At 41.4% G+C, this 14,475-nt stretch overlaps 1 protein-coding gene across 2 annotated transcripts in view; it reads left to right on the forward strand.

Moving 5' to 3' along the window:
- LOC147027987 (uncharacterized) overlaps window positions 1-14,475 on the forward strand; it is an 83,959-nt gene that overhangs the window by 47,885 nt on the left and 21,599 nt on the right. For both annotated transcript variants that reach the window (XM_085877889.1, XM_085877890.1), the window contains exons 12-17: window positions 2,318-2,485; window positions 5,590-5,888; window positions 6,100-6,302; window positions 6,726-7,173; window positions 7,381-7,433; window positions 12,018-12,185. In XM_085877889.1, the coding sequence (XP_085734015.1) occupies window positions 2,318-2,485; window positions 5,590-5,888; window positions 6,100-6,302; window positions 6,726-7,173; window positions 7,381-7,433; window positions 12,018-12,185 (1,339 nt within the window). The remainder of the gene's footprint in view (window positions 1-2,317; window positions 2,486-5,589; window positions 5,889-6,099; window positions 6,303-6,725; window positions 7,174-7,380; window positions 7,434-12,017; window positions 12,186-14,475) is intronic.

Genomic DNA, 14,475 nt, shown 5'->3' on the forward strand with positions numbered 1-14,475 from the left:
GCGGTTTTGGGAATTGGTATATAAAAATGGTGTTCATAAAAGGGGAACCCAACAGTGTTTTCGAGTCCTTTTTGAGTCGATGTCCATGTCAGCAGTAACAGTATCAGTATCAGTATCAGTATTACTATTAGTATTAGTATTAGTAGTAGTTTGTTCATGTTGGCAGTAATAGGTGGGTGTGAGGGGGAGGGTGTGGGTTATGATGGATCGTCCTTGCGTCCGCGTGTCCACGGGTAGGTTCATAGGCTGCCACTCAACGATTTAAATGGCTGCATCTCCACTATTGAAAGTAGACGCTTGCGCTCAACAATTGGATTTTTTTACACTCAACGACTTTTAAACGGTACCACTCAGCTAGTTTCATTGTTTACAATGAACGATTTAAATTGCTGTCACTCGCCTTTGTTTTTTTTTTTTTGTTTTTTTTTTTGACGCTGGGGTTTGGAAATTTGAAACGTTTCTTCTGAACGTGTTAAAACGCTCAAACTCGACTATTTTAAATAGACGCTGCCGATGGACAATTGGAATCATAGCCAAGCTAGACATCGAAGTGTGAACATCCTCGTCATGCCGAAGAAAAGTTTGAAGAATGCTGCAAATAAGTGTCCTGGCCGTGGCCGTGGACGCTGATGCAAGGACGATCCATTATACCGACGTCTTTCAGCCTATGAGTAACTTAAAAGTAACGTCTGTCGACGTGTGGCAACGATCGCGTAACGTGCCAACAACACGTTAATCATAGGGAGGAAATAAGTTTCGGGTACTCTAAACACTACCTCGGCGTGTCTCAACTTATGATTAACTTACAAGTAGCATGTGTTGACGTCTGTCAACGATCGCAGACCGTGCCTACAACTTGTGGCCAGCGTAGCGGAACGTGTGAGTCATACGCCGGCATACGTCGTGAAATTTCAAGCATGAAAAAATTTGAGGACAACCGAAAAGTACAACGTTTAAAGCCAACGTACAACGACATATGCCAGCGTGCTCTCAATGTTATCAAAACTTACCCATAACGTATTCAACGTGTGCCAGCGTTTTAGAAAAAAAATTCAAAAATCGGCATACGTTGGCTAAAACGTCAAGGTGTGACCGGGCCTTAAGTTGTTCTTCTGCAGTATTGATTTTTTTTAAAAATCTCTTCCTGATTTCTGAGCTCGGCATTCTTTCAGACACAATCTGTTCTTCCATCGTATCTTTATCATCTTTGATCCGCACTGCCCACATGTCACTTCCATATATTGATACCAATCTGATACAGGCTTTATAAACTCTTAACGTTGACAGATAATGTCTAAAATTTCTGATTATTAAAATATATCTGGTAAGGCATTTATTATTAGTAATAGGTGTCCACAACTATCCTTGACCATGTTGTGGAACGTCAGCTGAAGCCCTCACTTTTTTTTTCCTCCCTCACCTTTTCACGTTTATTCACTTTTATTGTTGTTTTCTCTGCAACAGCTTGAGCGATTGCCACAAAACTTTCAACAAAAGAGTGCCTACCCATGGAGATTTTTAATTTTTATTTTTATTTTTAACAAAGATGCATGATGATTGGATAGAAAATGAGGCCGTTGTTCCAAAAAAATCAGTTTTTTTGCAGGCATGGGTTGTAGGGTGTTTCACATCCCAGGAATAAGCAGCCTCGACCAAATGATTCAAATTTGGAATTCAATTTGTGCACCAAATCAGTTTCTGGTTGTTAAAATTGCTCATCATAGTCTGAGCGAAATTTACAATTATAAAGTATTCGTGTTTTGGGTAACAAAATTATCAGTCTTTGTTTCTCATTTCTATACCCACTGGCTTTCACTCTCGATCATGCATACCAGCCGATTTCCTTCCCATAGGCAATGTTAAGAGTTCCTTTCGGTTTGGCTGAGGTTTAGCAAAGCAATCTTGTGATTTAGAATATTTTTTGATTGCCTTTGTCATCTCTGAAAAGTTATGTGCTGAACGGTAATGTTCTCTCTAGCCTTCTGAGATTGCATATTCAGGTTGCATTCTTGCCGTCTGTCCCATCATTCTCAGAGATCCTTCAGCACTTTTTCTGGAAAAACGTCAAATAAAAACTTGTTTGCCTTATTGAAATTCCATGTAAGATTTTCTCAATGTAAATTTACACCTGATGCATTTGAACTTTACTCCCTTTTGAAAATGACTAATGAAATCCAAATAAAATGGGGATGTTATCCTTGCTTTAATTTGAAGTTTAGTTATGCAAGTGGCTTTTCTCTATATATAACATTGTTTGTATTTCGTACCTTTGCCATTCCTTTGGTAAATGTAACCACCCTCATTTCTCACCTTTTAGGAGTCAAGTTGGGGGTATCGTGTTAGGGTCGGGACGTGGCCTTCTTCCTACACCTCCTTTCCAACCTTGTGCTCCTCTTTCCTTAAGGGGAAGGGGGTCAGGCAGGTGGGATGGGAGGGGGCTCAGAAGAGGTGGACGAGGAAGCTTTATTTATCAAAGCAGACAGGGGTAAGAAAGGCTCGGTGAATAAAAGCGAGTTGGAACTGGTCATTATTTTCATTTTATGGTACAATCTGTTCTTCCATCTCTAGTAATACGTATTCCTCTAGTAATACGTTGATTAATATCAGAGGTTTTTTTGAAATGAATGCATCCATCAAGTTTCTTTATAATACACAATTGATTAATACCAGAGGTTAATACAAAGGAGATTTTCGACAAGGAATGGTCCTTGTATGTGGATTTATGAGGGAAGGATTGTAGGAGGAGGAATAGGAAGAGGAGGTAGGGGAAAATATACAATACCTGCCATTTAAGGTGGGACTTTGAAGGTAAAATGAAAAGAGTCAAAATAGATCTCTCAGTGGCATTCCAATGGACCACAATTTAAAACATTGGCTCTTAACCTGGGGGGTGTAAGTAATTTCCAGAGGGGGCACGAGCCCGGAGAAAAAAGTAGGAATTTCTCTAATTATTTTAGGAAGCCCTTAACAAGTGTTTGCATAATATGATGAACATTAAAAAAGCAAAAGTATTGCCTTTCATAATTTTCGTTTTCTATTCGCTACTCAGCCTACCATTTTCTGTTTTAAAATTAATTTTAAAATTGAATATTAAAATTTATATTTTATTTAAATTTTAATGTTGAAATTTTTTTTCACAGTTTTGCAGTATCCATTTAAAACTAAATCATTCACAATGAGTGCAAAAAAGTGGAAGTATCTTGACGAATATATTCGATTTGGATTTGTGTCTCTCCAAAAGGGACAATATGCATAATATGCTGCAAGACTTTGGGCAATGATGGTATGCAGCCCACATGCTTGGAGCACCACTTGAAGACAATGCATCCTGCTCCAGCTGCCAAACCCAAGGCATTCTTTGAAACAAAAAGGCAGTCCTTGAAGCAAGCTAAGATGGACAGCAGTGGAGCATTTCGGCAACACTTCAAAGGTTGTTGAGGCTTCCTATGAGATCGCCATGTTTATTGCAAAGAGCAAAAAGAGCCATAACATCGGAGAGACTTTTATAAAACCAAGTGTACTGTGTGCAGCAGAGCTCATTCTGGGGAAGGATAGTGCAAACAAGCTTTCCCAAATTTCTCTATCAAACGATACCGTCAAGGGAAGGATCGATGAAATGTCTCAAGACATCAATGATCAAATTCTCGACCAAGTAAGAGCTTCTCCTGTGTTTGTCAGCCAGTTGGACGAAATGACTGATGTTGCTCAGTGTTCTCAATTACTGATGTATGCTCGTTTCGTGTCAGGCAATAGTATAAAAGAGGAAGTGTTCTTCTGCCATCCCATGGAATGTTATACAACAGCAACAGATATTTTTCAAGTGGTATCAAACTTCTTCCAGGAAAATCAACTTTCGTGGGACTCGCTGGTAGGGGTATGTACTGATGGAGCTCCGGCCATGCTTGGTTTGCAATCTGGTTTCATAACAAGAGTGAAAGGAAAAGTCCATCTGCTATAGGTACGCATTGCATCCTTCATCGTGAAGCCTTAGCATCCAGAACTCTACCTGCTAAAATGAGGGATGTCATGAACCTGGCTTTCAAGGTAGTCAACTTCATCAAAGCTGGAGCCTTAAACAGTAATCTCTTCAAACCGCTGTGTGTGGAGATGAATTCTGAACATCAAGCCTTGCTTTTCCACACAAACGTACGATGGCTTTCAAAGGGAAACATGCTTGGACGGCTTTATGAACTACGCCAAGAAGTGACAACATTTCTAGATTCGCAGCAGAAAGCAGATCTCCATGACAAATTCCAGTCTGAAGGATTTTTGCTATCTCGAGCTTACCTGGTGGACATCTTTGAAGCGCTGAATGCCATCAACCTCAAACTCCAAAGGAAAACAATAAAACATAATCATGCACCATGACATCATTCGAGCCTTCATGGCCAAACTCGACCTCTGGAATGTCGAATTCAGGATGGAAATACAGCCAGTTTTGCTTACTTGGATTCTGCTCTCATTCACAGTTACCTTGATTCTGAGTTAAACAAACAATTACTCATCTGACTGAATTGAAAGCAGAATTCATCAGATACTTTCGTGCGATACTACTATAGATGAGAAGTGCTAAGTCTGGAAATTCATTAGGAACCCATTTCAATGTGAAGTAGCTGATATTTCAGACGAAGTGCAAGAGGAGTTTCTTGAGTTAAAGTTCAACTCCTCGGCTGAAGAAGACTTCAAAAAAATTGGATCGAGAGACGTTCTGGGTCACGTACCTTCCGGTTTACCCTTTGATCTAACATCAAGCTCTTCGGATTCTGACAATGTTTGGATCAACGTATCTTTGTGAAGCTGCATTTTCCACGCTCGTTGCTGTCAAGACCAAGTAAAGAAACAAGCTGAATGTTGAAGGGGACTTGCGTTGGGCTCTCTCTGGCATTCGACCATGCATTCAAGATCTGGTAGCTAAGAAGCAATGCCAAGTATCTCATTAAATGTCATCTCATTAAATATGCTGTGTATATGAGTGTTGCTTATGCAGAATTCTTTGTTCAATAAAAAGACTAAAAACATGCATTTTTTTTCAGTTTTTCCTTTTAATCCAGGAGGGATTTTTAATCATTTGGTTGAAGATTTGAGGGGCGGTGGGGGGGGGGCGTGGAGGCAAGGACCAACTACTAGAGGGGGCGTGGTAGTAAAACGGTTAAGAGCCACTGATTTAAAAGGTGCAGCGTAGAGTGGTCACTTGTATTTGCAAAAGTGCAATGTTGGACCACGATGTTCTAGATTTGGTCATCAAATACCTCCCAAGTGGCTTGGAGTAGTCACTTGAAGGGTCTTGCAATCTGTCAAATGAAAATCAAAATATTCAGCATTGGGATTTGGTAGATCAAATTGTAACGTTTTGATGATAAAGAAATAATTTAATTTACAAGACCTTGATGACATATGATGATGATAGTTTCTTCACGGTTAACGCTGACAATGTGTTTGACTCCATTAGACAAGTTATTTGTGTTTTCATTTCAAATTTTTAATTATCAAGGAATGATTGCTGTTTGAAAGTTGAATGATTGTTGTTTTTTTGGGGGCATTTTGATTCTTGCACATCTTTCAATCTCCTTTTCCTTTGATGTATCCAAGGTCTGGTGCTGGCCCTTCATTACCATCTCCAGCTCTCCTTGATGAAGGAGGACCAAAGATGGAGAAAAGGGACAAGGGATCTGGAAAAGAAGAGGGAGGTTTGGGTAAAGGGAGGGTAGCAGGTACTTTAGGAAGAGGGAGAGGTGCCCAGCGAGCGAGAGGAGACACTGTGGGGAAGGAGAGATCTGAGGAGGTGGGCAAGGGAAAGCAGGAAAGAGCAACTGCTGCTGACTCCAAACGACGTGCAAAGGCCCGAGCTGGTGATGCAATATTGCAATTTGATCTGAACAATTTTGCAAGTGAGTCGTTTGTGCAATTGCATAGCTTTATACATGCTATCTATAAATATGATAACTCGCACCCATTAAAACTTTTTCAAAGCATTTTTTGATTTATATGTTTTTGTTTTTTTGTTTTTCTTCTTTTTATTTGTTTATTTTTGCCACTGTTTCCTTCCGTGCCTTTCTCCATCTCCCCTCTACTTCTGCATTCCTCCCACCTCACTATAAGGTGTGGTGGTAATAGATGATCCAGATGGAGGAGCTGTGAGTAGGGTGGAGGATGAAGGTGATAAGGAGGGGTTGGGTACTGAAGGGGATGGCCTGGATGATGTCGGGGTTGAGTTTACCCCCGTCATATCGCGGAGACAGAGGAGGGATGAGGGGAGGAAGCGGAAAGTAGAACCTGAAGAGAGTGGAAAAGAAAAGATTGAGGTAAGAAATATGCCTGCATTGGAAGGTGAGAGCAGTTTAAGGAAGTAAATGTCGATGGATCTATTTGAGAGGAAGTGATGTGGAGCTTTTTGTAGCAGAGCAGTTATGGCTCTACAGATTTATATTATTTTAAAATCCTTTTTCTTCAGGGAAATACTATTGTCTTCTCTTTGTTTATTAGAGCCTGCTTTCTTGTGTTTGTAATTTTCTGCCTTTGTTTGTTGTTCACCTTTCATTCAGTCATTACATTCATGAAAATGAATGAATAAAAAGTCTCGCATTATTCACCTCCCCTTTCCTCATTATTTGCACACAATGCTTGAAGGTATTCACATTTCACAATTGTTTTTGTTTAATGCAAGAAAAATACGCCAAAGTTTTGCATGATTTTAAATAATTAATTAATTTAAATCTCTTTTTCAGGCAAAACTCAAACCGTCAGACAGAAATGTAGCGAAGTTGCCCCCCCGACTTGCTCGGAATAGAAATATGGGATTGAAGTCTCACTCATCGAGCTTGGCTCCAGATTCCACCAACGTCCCTTTGCGTAAAAACTCTGGTTCCAAATCAAATGTCATCCCTTTCAAGCCACAGCATCCTACTCTCCACCAGACTGAAGCTTCAAATCCTGTCGCTCCCCCTATACTTTTGGATCCTCCCATTCCTAACGGAAAGTTGCTTAAATCATACTCGTCAGCTCTTCCCTCCACCACTGAACCTTCAGGTTCCGCGTCTCAATTGAATCTCGAACATTCAAGTCCAAACACCTCGGTGTTAAAAGCACATGGAACCGAACCATTTGAGACCGTGTTACCGTTGACCGGAGGTGGTCGTGGGGTTACGCAGAATGGGAAACCTCGAGATGTCCCAGGTGAGAGATATAAGAGAATTGACCTGCATATTTTTTTGTTGAATGACTTTCCAATTTGTCTGTCAATGGCCCAGATCCTCATAATTACAAGGTACATATTTCTTTGCAAGATTAATTTCATATGATAAGAATAACTTGAGGGCTTGAGTTGGGATTTGATTTTCTATTTGATTCATTTACATTACCCTACTTCCTTTCCCTCCACAGTTGCTGCACCACCTGTTCCAAATGCCTGGGCCAAACCCTTGAACAGTCTGCAGGTGGGTCACCTGTTTGCCTTACTGATGCAGTCCGTAGCTCTTTCATGCAGTCCACTTTTGTCAATCATTATTGGATTCGCTATATATGCTAGATATCCATTATTGTCGGGTTTTCCGTGTGTGTGTGTGTGTGTGTGTGTGTGTGTGTGTGTGTGTGTGTGTGTGTGTGTGTGTGTGTGTGTGTGTGTGTGTGTGTGTGTGTGTGTGTGTGTGTGTGTGTGTGTGTGTGTGTGTCTGCAACGTGAGGCTCCACAGCACAAACCAGCAAACCGATTTCGGTGAAGCTTTGCCAACATGTGCAGTATTTGTTGGGAATGTGCGCGTTTGAATTTCGTTGCCTAGCAACCACCCGTTGCTGTGCAGCGGCCGAAAAACCGCGTACAGTATTTTCAATACTTGTCCTTCAGTTTTGAATGTAGAGACGCAAGACTTCGGAATTAAACACTTCGAGATATTTAGAAAATTTTTACTCTAGCCGATTTTTGATTGAGGTTTTATTTTTCAAATGGGAGTCCTTCAAAAATCGGGTGTCTATTCACCGACATTTTTTATGAGGGGCTTAGGAAAGTGGGCGGAGCTAAGGGAAAGTGGACGTGGTTGATGAAAAGTGGGAGTGGTGTAGGAAAGTGGGCGTGGCTTATGGAAAGTGGGCGTGGCCTATGGAAAATATTGTGTGGCTCAGGAGGTATGGTAAAACAAGAGCATTGAGAGACGTTTATCGGGTTTTCTGTGTGTGTGTGTGTGTGTGTGTGTGTGTGTGTGTGTGTGTGTGTGTGTGTGTGTGTGTGTGTGTGTGTGTGTGTGTGTGTGTGTGTGTGTGTCTGCAACGCAAGGCTCCACAGCACAAACCAGCAAACCGATTATTTTTCAAATGGTAGTCCTTCAAAAATAGGGTGTCTATTTACCATCATTTTTATGAGGAGTGCCAGTTGGCAAAATACGCAATAGGAAAATCTTGCCAGGCAGAGGAACAATTGTATGCGAACCAATACGTCTTGGCAATTAATCTTCATCGGTGGAACGGTCAGAATGAAAAGCATCGTATCCAGCACTTCAATCCTAGCGAATCCCTCGTCGCCTACCGGCTTGTTTATTTACTTGTTTGACCCAATTATAAACGTTCCTTTTGTCCTAACCTCTCTTAATGTCTGTCAGTTAAGGTTGCTGTATTTATTTTGTCTCTTCATTTGCATTCTAATTACCTCTGCAACCGAAGGTGAAGGAGGTTATGTTTTCACTCCTGTTTGTGAAGGAGTGAAATGTCTTTTGTTTGTTTGTTACTTGCAAAATCGGAGATTTTTCAAGTATATTGGGCAGTCAATTTTGTTTGTGTCTGTCTGTCTGTCTGTCTGTCTGTCTGTCTGTCTGTCGCCCACAGGTCACAATTTTAAACCAATCTTCGCAAAACTTCACCACATGGTAGACTTTGTCATAAGGGAGAAGCATATTGTTTTTGAGGTTAAAAAGGTCAACATAGTCCAAAGGTCAACGAACTTTGGTGAGATTTCTAAAATCCTCAATTTTCATCCGATTGACTTGAAACTTGAAGAGGATTTACATTTCAGGTCACTGAATTCAATCAGCCAATTATTTTTGAAGTCAACATAAACCAAAAGGCCAACATAGGCCGTATTTCTAAAATTGTCAATTTTCATCTGATTGACTTGAAATTTAAAGACGAGTTGCATATTTGGTCATTGAATTCAACCACCAATTATTTTTGAGGTCAAATTTGTTTGATGGATTTTGCAAGTGCCTTGCTCTGCACGACGTCTTCTTGTTTGTTTGTTTGTGTGCCGGATATCTCAAAAAGTTGTGGAAGTCTCCGGATAAAGTTTGGTGTGTGACAAGAACGAACTGATTAGATTTTGGTGAAGATCCAGATCCAACTACGAGAATTTTTTTTAATGATTCTTCACCATTGAGAGATGGGGCTAAACTAATATAGAGCACGATATCTCGAAAAGTTCGGATGGATTGGGATGAAACTTGGTGGACAGGTTAGGTGTGTGGCAAGGACGAATTGATTCGCAATAGTGGACATCCGAATCCTTATCTGGATACCAAAAACGATATAGTGCTGTTTCGCATGATATTTCAAAAATGTATTGGGCCTGATATGTTCTTGTGTATCAGGCATTGCGGGGCGGAGGTATGCGCTCTCTTCAGTGTCCTTGTTCTGTAATGTTTTTATATTTTTAATCTCTGTCTGTCTCGCAGAGGTAGTGCACTTACCTTTGAGCCATCTCATCCGTTTGATTTTCGGCCCCATTGTAAACTGTCAGATTGATGCTTCCCTTTCCATGCACAGAGTTGCATCAGAAAGTGTGCCGTCTCTCGGAAGCATGTGCAGCTGGATATCCTGTCAAAGATTGGTGGACACGAAAGATTAATTGGTGGACGTTAAAGATCCCACGGTGTCCTTCATGATAAGTTGGCAAGTTATCACTTGCATTCTGGATAAATTACAAATACCTGCCAAAATCACTTTAAGTCAAACATCAGGTCTGGCCAGTCATCGATTCTTGCAAACTCTGGCCCCAAACTTCCCTCTCGGCTGACCCCACAAAGAATGTAGGATTAATTGGGTCTGTTGAAGTGTAGTTGTAGTTCCCGTTTCAGTTTCTCTCTCGAATTCTTCAGCTGCTGCCTTGACTTGCACTCATTTTTTCATCAACCGTTCAGTTGTGTTGCTTGGATTATAAAGTCAAAAGCAATCACTTAAGGCTGTCGTTGGTAAAACACTTTTCCCCATCCATGTCAGTTTGGCATGTGTCCACCTTTCGGTCTTGGGTGCTGGTGGTCCATAGTATTGGGTCGCTGAAATAGGTGACCCTTCTTGTCAGTAATTCTGTCTGTTTGTTTGGATGTTTGTTCGTTTGTCATCAGCATAATTGGTAGTAAACGTGGGCAGATTTTGACCAAACTCGGGTGGTAGGTACATCTTATGACCAAGTGCTTTGGAAATTGTGATGGTTGCTTGGGACGCTTTGGTTCCCAAGCAACAACCGAAAAACCTTCAAAATCGGTACCGTTCACGCGAAATGAATTCCGAAAGCCATTATCCCACGTAGGGTTATGAAATTTGGCACGAATGATCTCCAGGTGATGCTCTATCAAATATATTCCGTTTTTGTGTTGTATGGAATACTTTACCCGCAGCACCTCCTACAATTAGGGTATGCGTGTAAATTGGCAAAAATTGAAGGCCCCCGAGCGACCAGTTGAATGCATCGATACGAATGAAACTTTGCAGGTTCATGGTACTCGATGAGTACTACAACTTTGCCTCAGGACATTTTGACCGATTTCGCTTAGGTCAGGGGTCAAAGGTCAATTAGTGCAAAAATCGATAATATGCGAGAGCTGGAGGTGCCTTCGCGCCAAATGCTACTCCTCCTCGGGTTATGGTCGGATGGTCATGAAAATTCACCAATCGTCTGGAATACATTGTGCACAAACGATCGAGCCGGATTTTCGATTTAGATCTTTGTTCACCCACAGCACCCCCTCGAACTTCGGGAATTTCCGATTTCAAACCGCATTTTCGGTACTTTTCATTCAAATCGATACCGAGTAGTTATCAGAAGATGGAACTGGATGAGATTTGATATGCATAATCTTAAGGTGATTCCCTATCCGCTATATGACATCCATTTTGCTCTATATCTTATAGTTTCCATGCTCGGCGACCCATTGCCGCCTACCGGCTTGTTACTCTCTTTATCTGTATTTTAGCACTTCACTATCAAGCCTTTCATTTTCCTACCATCCTCTCCCATGTGTTCTACCTTTAGAGTTCAAACTTTAAACTCTAAACTAACAGCACAGCCGTTAAACTTTAAAGGGTTCTACAGCTGGTTCTCGTTTTGCTCATGTTCTTGATTTCTTCATCTTAAATTTAAAGTCTAGCTAATTGGTGGTAAATTTAGAGTGTCTGTCAGTCATCTTGTTAAAACACTCTATGCAGCATTATTACTAAATTTGAATCTCATGGAAGAGCTAGAACTTTGAACAGAACACACCAATGCAGGTAATCACACTCACAGCAGTGTAGAAGGACACATTGAGGAAGAACGATGGAGTAAGGGGGAGAGATAAGGGGTGAGCAATCTGGATACAAGCTCAAGCACACGTCGAGGGTTGACACGGAAAAGCAGGGCGGAAAGGGCAATGAAACAAATGGAGGGAGGAGAAAACAATAACCAGGAAAGGAATGAGGGCATAAAAGATCATCTGTATGGATGGGGGATGACCTGAGGAAGTCAACAGCCATCTTGAAGTTCAAATGCATGCTGATCATTTCTCCAAGTCAGCATACACAGATGGAAATGTTTTAAATGTTTTTCATTTTGTTTTTATCTCGTGCATTTTAACTTTCTCCTCTTCTTGCCCATCTTCTTTCTTTGTCTCTCATCTGGGCAAGCAAATGTCAGCTTCTTGCCTGTCAGTGCCTCACAATGGTTTTATTTTAGATGTAGTCTGTAGTAATGATGTGTAAACCTTCCTTTTGCCTATTTTTTTGATTGAGATCCAGGATGCCAATTGACGTACATATTTCCGTTTCTTTCTCCATGCTTGTAGCCCTCCTCCACAGCCTCCACTCTAGTCTTCTCTGCTCAGCCCAATCACACTGTTCCTGCTTGCACACCTGCTGTACAAACTACAGAGATGCGGCCGAAGGAGCAGAGATTGAATGGACGCTCTCGGACAGAGAGCAATACACAGAAAGATGTGGATGAAGGCTCTGGGGTAAGGGATCATCAGAAATTATAACTAAATTCGGGTTTAAACCCCGACCGAGTTATACCAAAGCCTTTGAAAATGGTACGTGCTGCTTTATGGCTTGACATTCAGCATTTAAAAGGATAAAAACATAAGCAATCCCCATAGGTGGCAATCATGGGAAGAAGAAATTCCTCCTGAAGAAATGCCCCATTGATTGTGGTGATAAAGGAGGTGTCATTATTGCAATGTCGCTGGTACCCAGAGTGCCCCAGCAAGTGATTTCACTTCCCCCTATTTCAGTAGCTGTGTTTGTCTTGTCTGTATGTCCATGTGTGTGTAAGATGTGTGAGTGGCAGCTCGATTACAAGCCTTAGTTCTTGTACAAATTGATTTTTTTTTTTTTTTAAATGACACTAATTTTGAGAATTGTATTAAAAAGTAATGAAAAGAATAAAATGACTTGCCACGTGTTGAAAAAAAAAAAAGAAAAGACAATGCATGTTTGCATTCAAAACACCTCATTCAAAACACCTCATTGCACTGGAAAACGTGGGGGACAGGAATAACTGCACTGTAAATGGTGGAGATGTGTAATGTCCTCCCTCACCTTGAGGTGGCGCTACAAGATACACATTTACATAGAGAATTTGCATTCCTCCCCTCCTGTCAAGACCACCGGCAAAGATATAAACACCTCCATACATTATTTGGGATCATGCTGATGTAGCATGTCTGGGTGGAATTGGCCCACAACTGGAGGAGGAGCACTGCTACAAACGAACGCACAAACACCGGTCCATGAATTATAGTGAGGATAAGGGAAGAAAGGGGGAAGTGATTGTGAATTTAACGTTTTATCTTTATTTACTTTTAACATTGTTCACAAATGGGAACAGGAATAACTCGGGCATGATCGACCAACTGGCCTTCTCTTGCGCCAAAGTTCTTTGTGTATATTTGTGTAACGTTGTTAAGAACAGGAATAAATGTGGAGGGGAGGACAGATAGTTGGGGGTGAGGGTGCATAGAGTTGGAAGAGTGAGTTTGAAATGTTGCGAAGGTGGAATGGACTTGGGGCTGGAAGGGAAATTGAGTACTTGGGGTTTGGGGCAGTTGAGGACTTGAAGAAGAAAGGGGGAGGGGATGACAGAGTTGGCTTGGGGAAGGAAGTGCAGAGAGGGGACAGAGTTGGGATTGAGGGGTGTGAGGATTTGAATAAAGGGGGAGGGGAGCACAAAGTTTGGGTGTGGTGGGAGGGGGGTTAAGGACATGGGATTATGTGTGGCTGTGGGGTGAGGCTTGGGACCTGAAGTCACATTTTTGGGGTCTTTGGGGTCTTTTGGGTCTTCAGGGTCTTTTAGGTGTTTGGAGTATTTTGGGTCTTTAGGGGTAACACCCCTTTTGAAGATAATTTAGGGTGTGCTTATCATGAAAAACCAAAATAAGCCTTACCAAAATGGCGGTGTGCCATCTTGGTCAGTCCTCTGTCAGTTCGTAAGAGTATAAAGCCGCCATTTTTTTTTTGTTTGGCCTGCTCAATAATGCCTTGGCTTGGAACAGGCTGCAACGATTTCTTAGCGATAAAGTTTGTGTTTTTTCACTTATTTCTCACTTGTATCATCGAATGCCTGAACATGCCTACAAATTGCTGGATATATTGCAATGCTTATAAACACCTGGACACACCAGCGTTTGTGGCTTTATTTAATTTTTGCACATGCCATAAGCTCCAGGTCTAGAATGTCTTCAACTAAGCCAAATTACAAAATGTAAGCTCCAGAAAGGAACTTAGTAGCAGGTAGGGCTGCTAAAAAAAAGTGTTAATTGTCCAATTTGGACATAGTTTCATATATTGGCATCTCTGGGAGGTGTTGAAAATGACAGATCAGCAATCGTTATTTGCTTGCCAAGCCAGCTGTTCCTTCTCAACCGTTTTGCTGGAGTGCTTCCTTGAGTGCGTTAGTGACTTGGTGAGCGCTCCACAATACTTACACTGTCACCGAATACTGTATATCGATTTAATTGAACAAAGTTCAGGGACCACTTGCCTGTGTTGGCCCCACGTTGTTCTGCCATGCGTTAGGCGTTCACTGGCCCTTTGAAAACGTGCATTTTATTTTACACCAAGTTTCCCATTTTTTGTACGATCTTTTTTCATTATATGTCCTGTTACTTCGGCAAAGATAAATACATGCAAAACGAGAAGGGCACACGGCGGAGCGCATAACTCCGCCACGTAATGCCTGATCCACGAGAACATATCGGGCCAATACATTTTTGAAATATCATGCTATGTATCGTTTTTGGCCTGATC

Source organism: Eptatretus burgeri, chromosome 4, assembly GCF_056783735.1.
Source record: "Eptatretus burgeri isolate ZD-2024b chromosome 4, Ebu_testis_v1, whole genome shotgun sequence".
In the NCBI taxonomy this organism is placed as follows: Eukaryota; Metazoa; Chordata; class Myxini; order Myxiniformes; family Myxinidae; genus Eptatretus; species Eptatretus burgeri.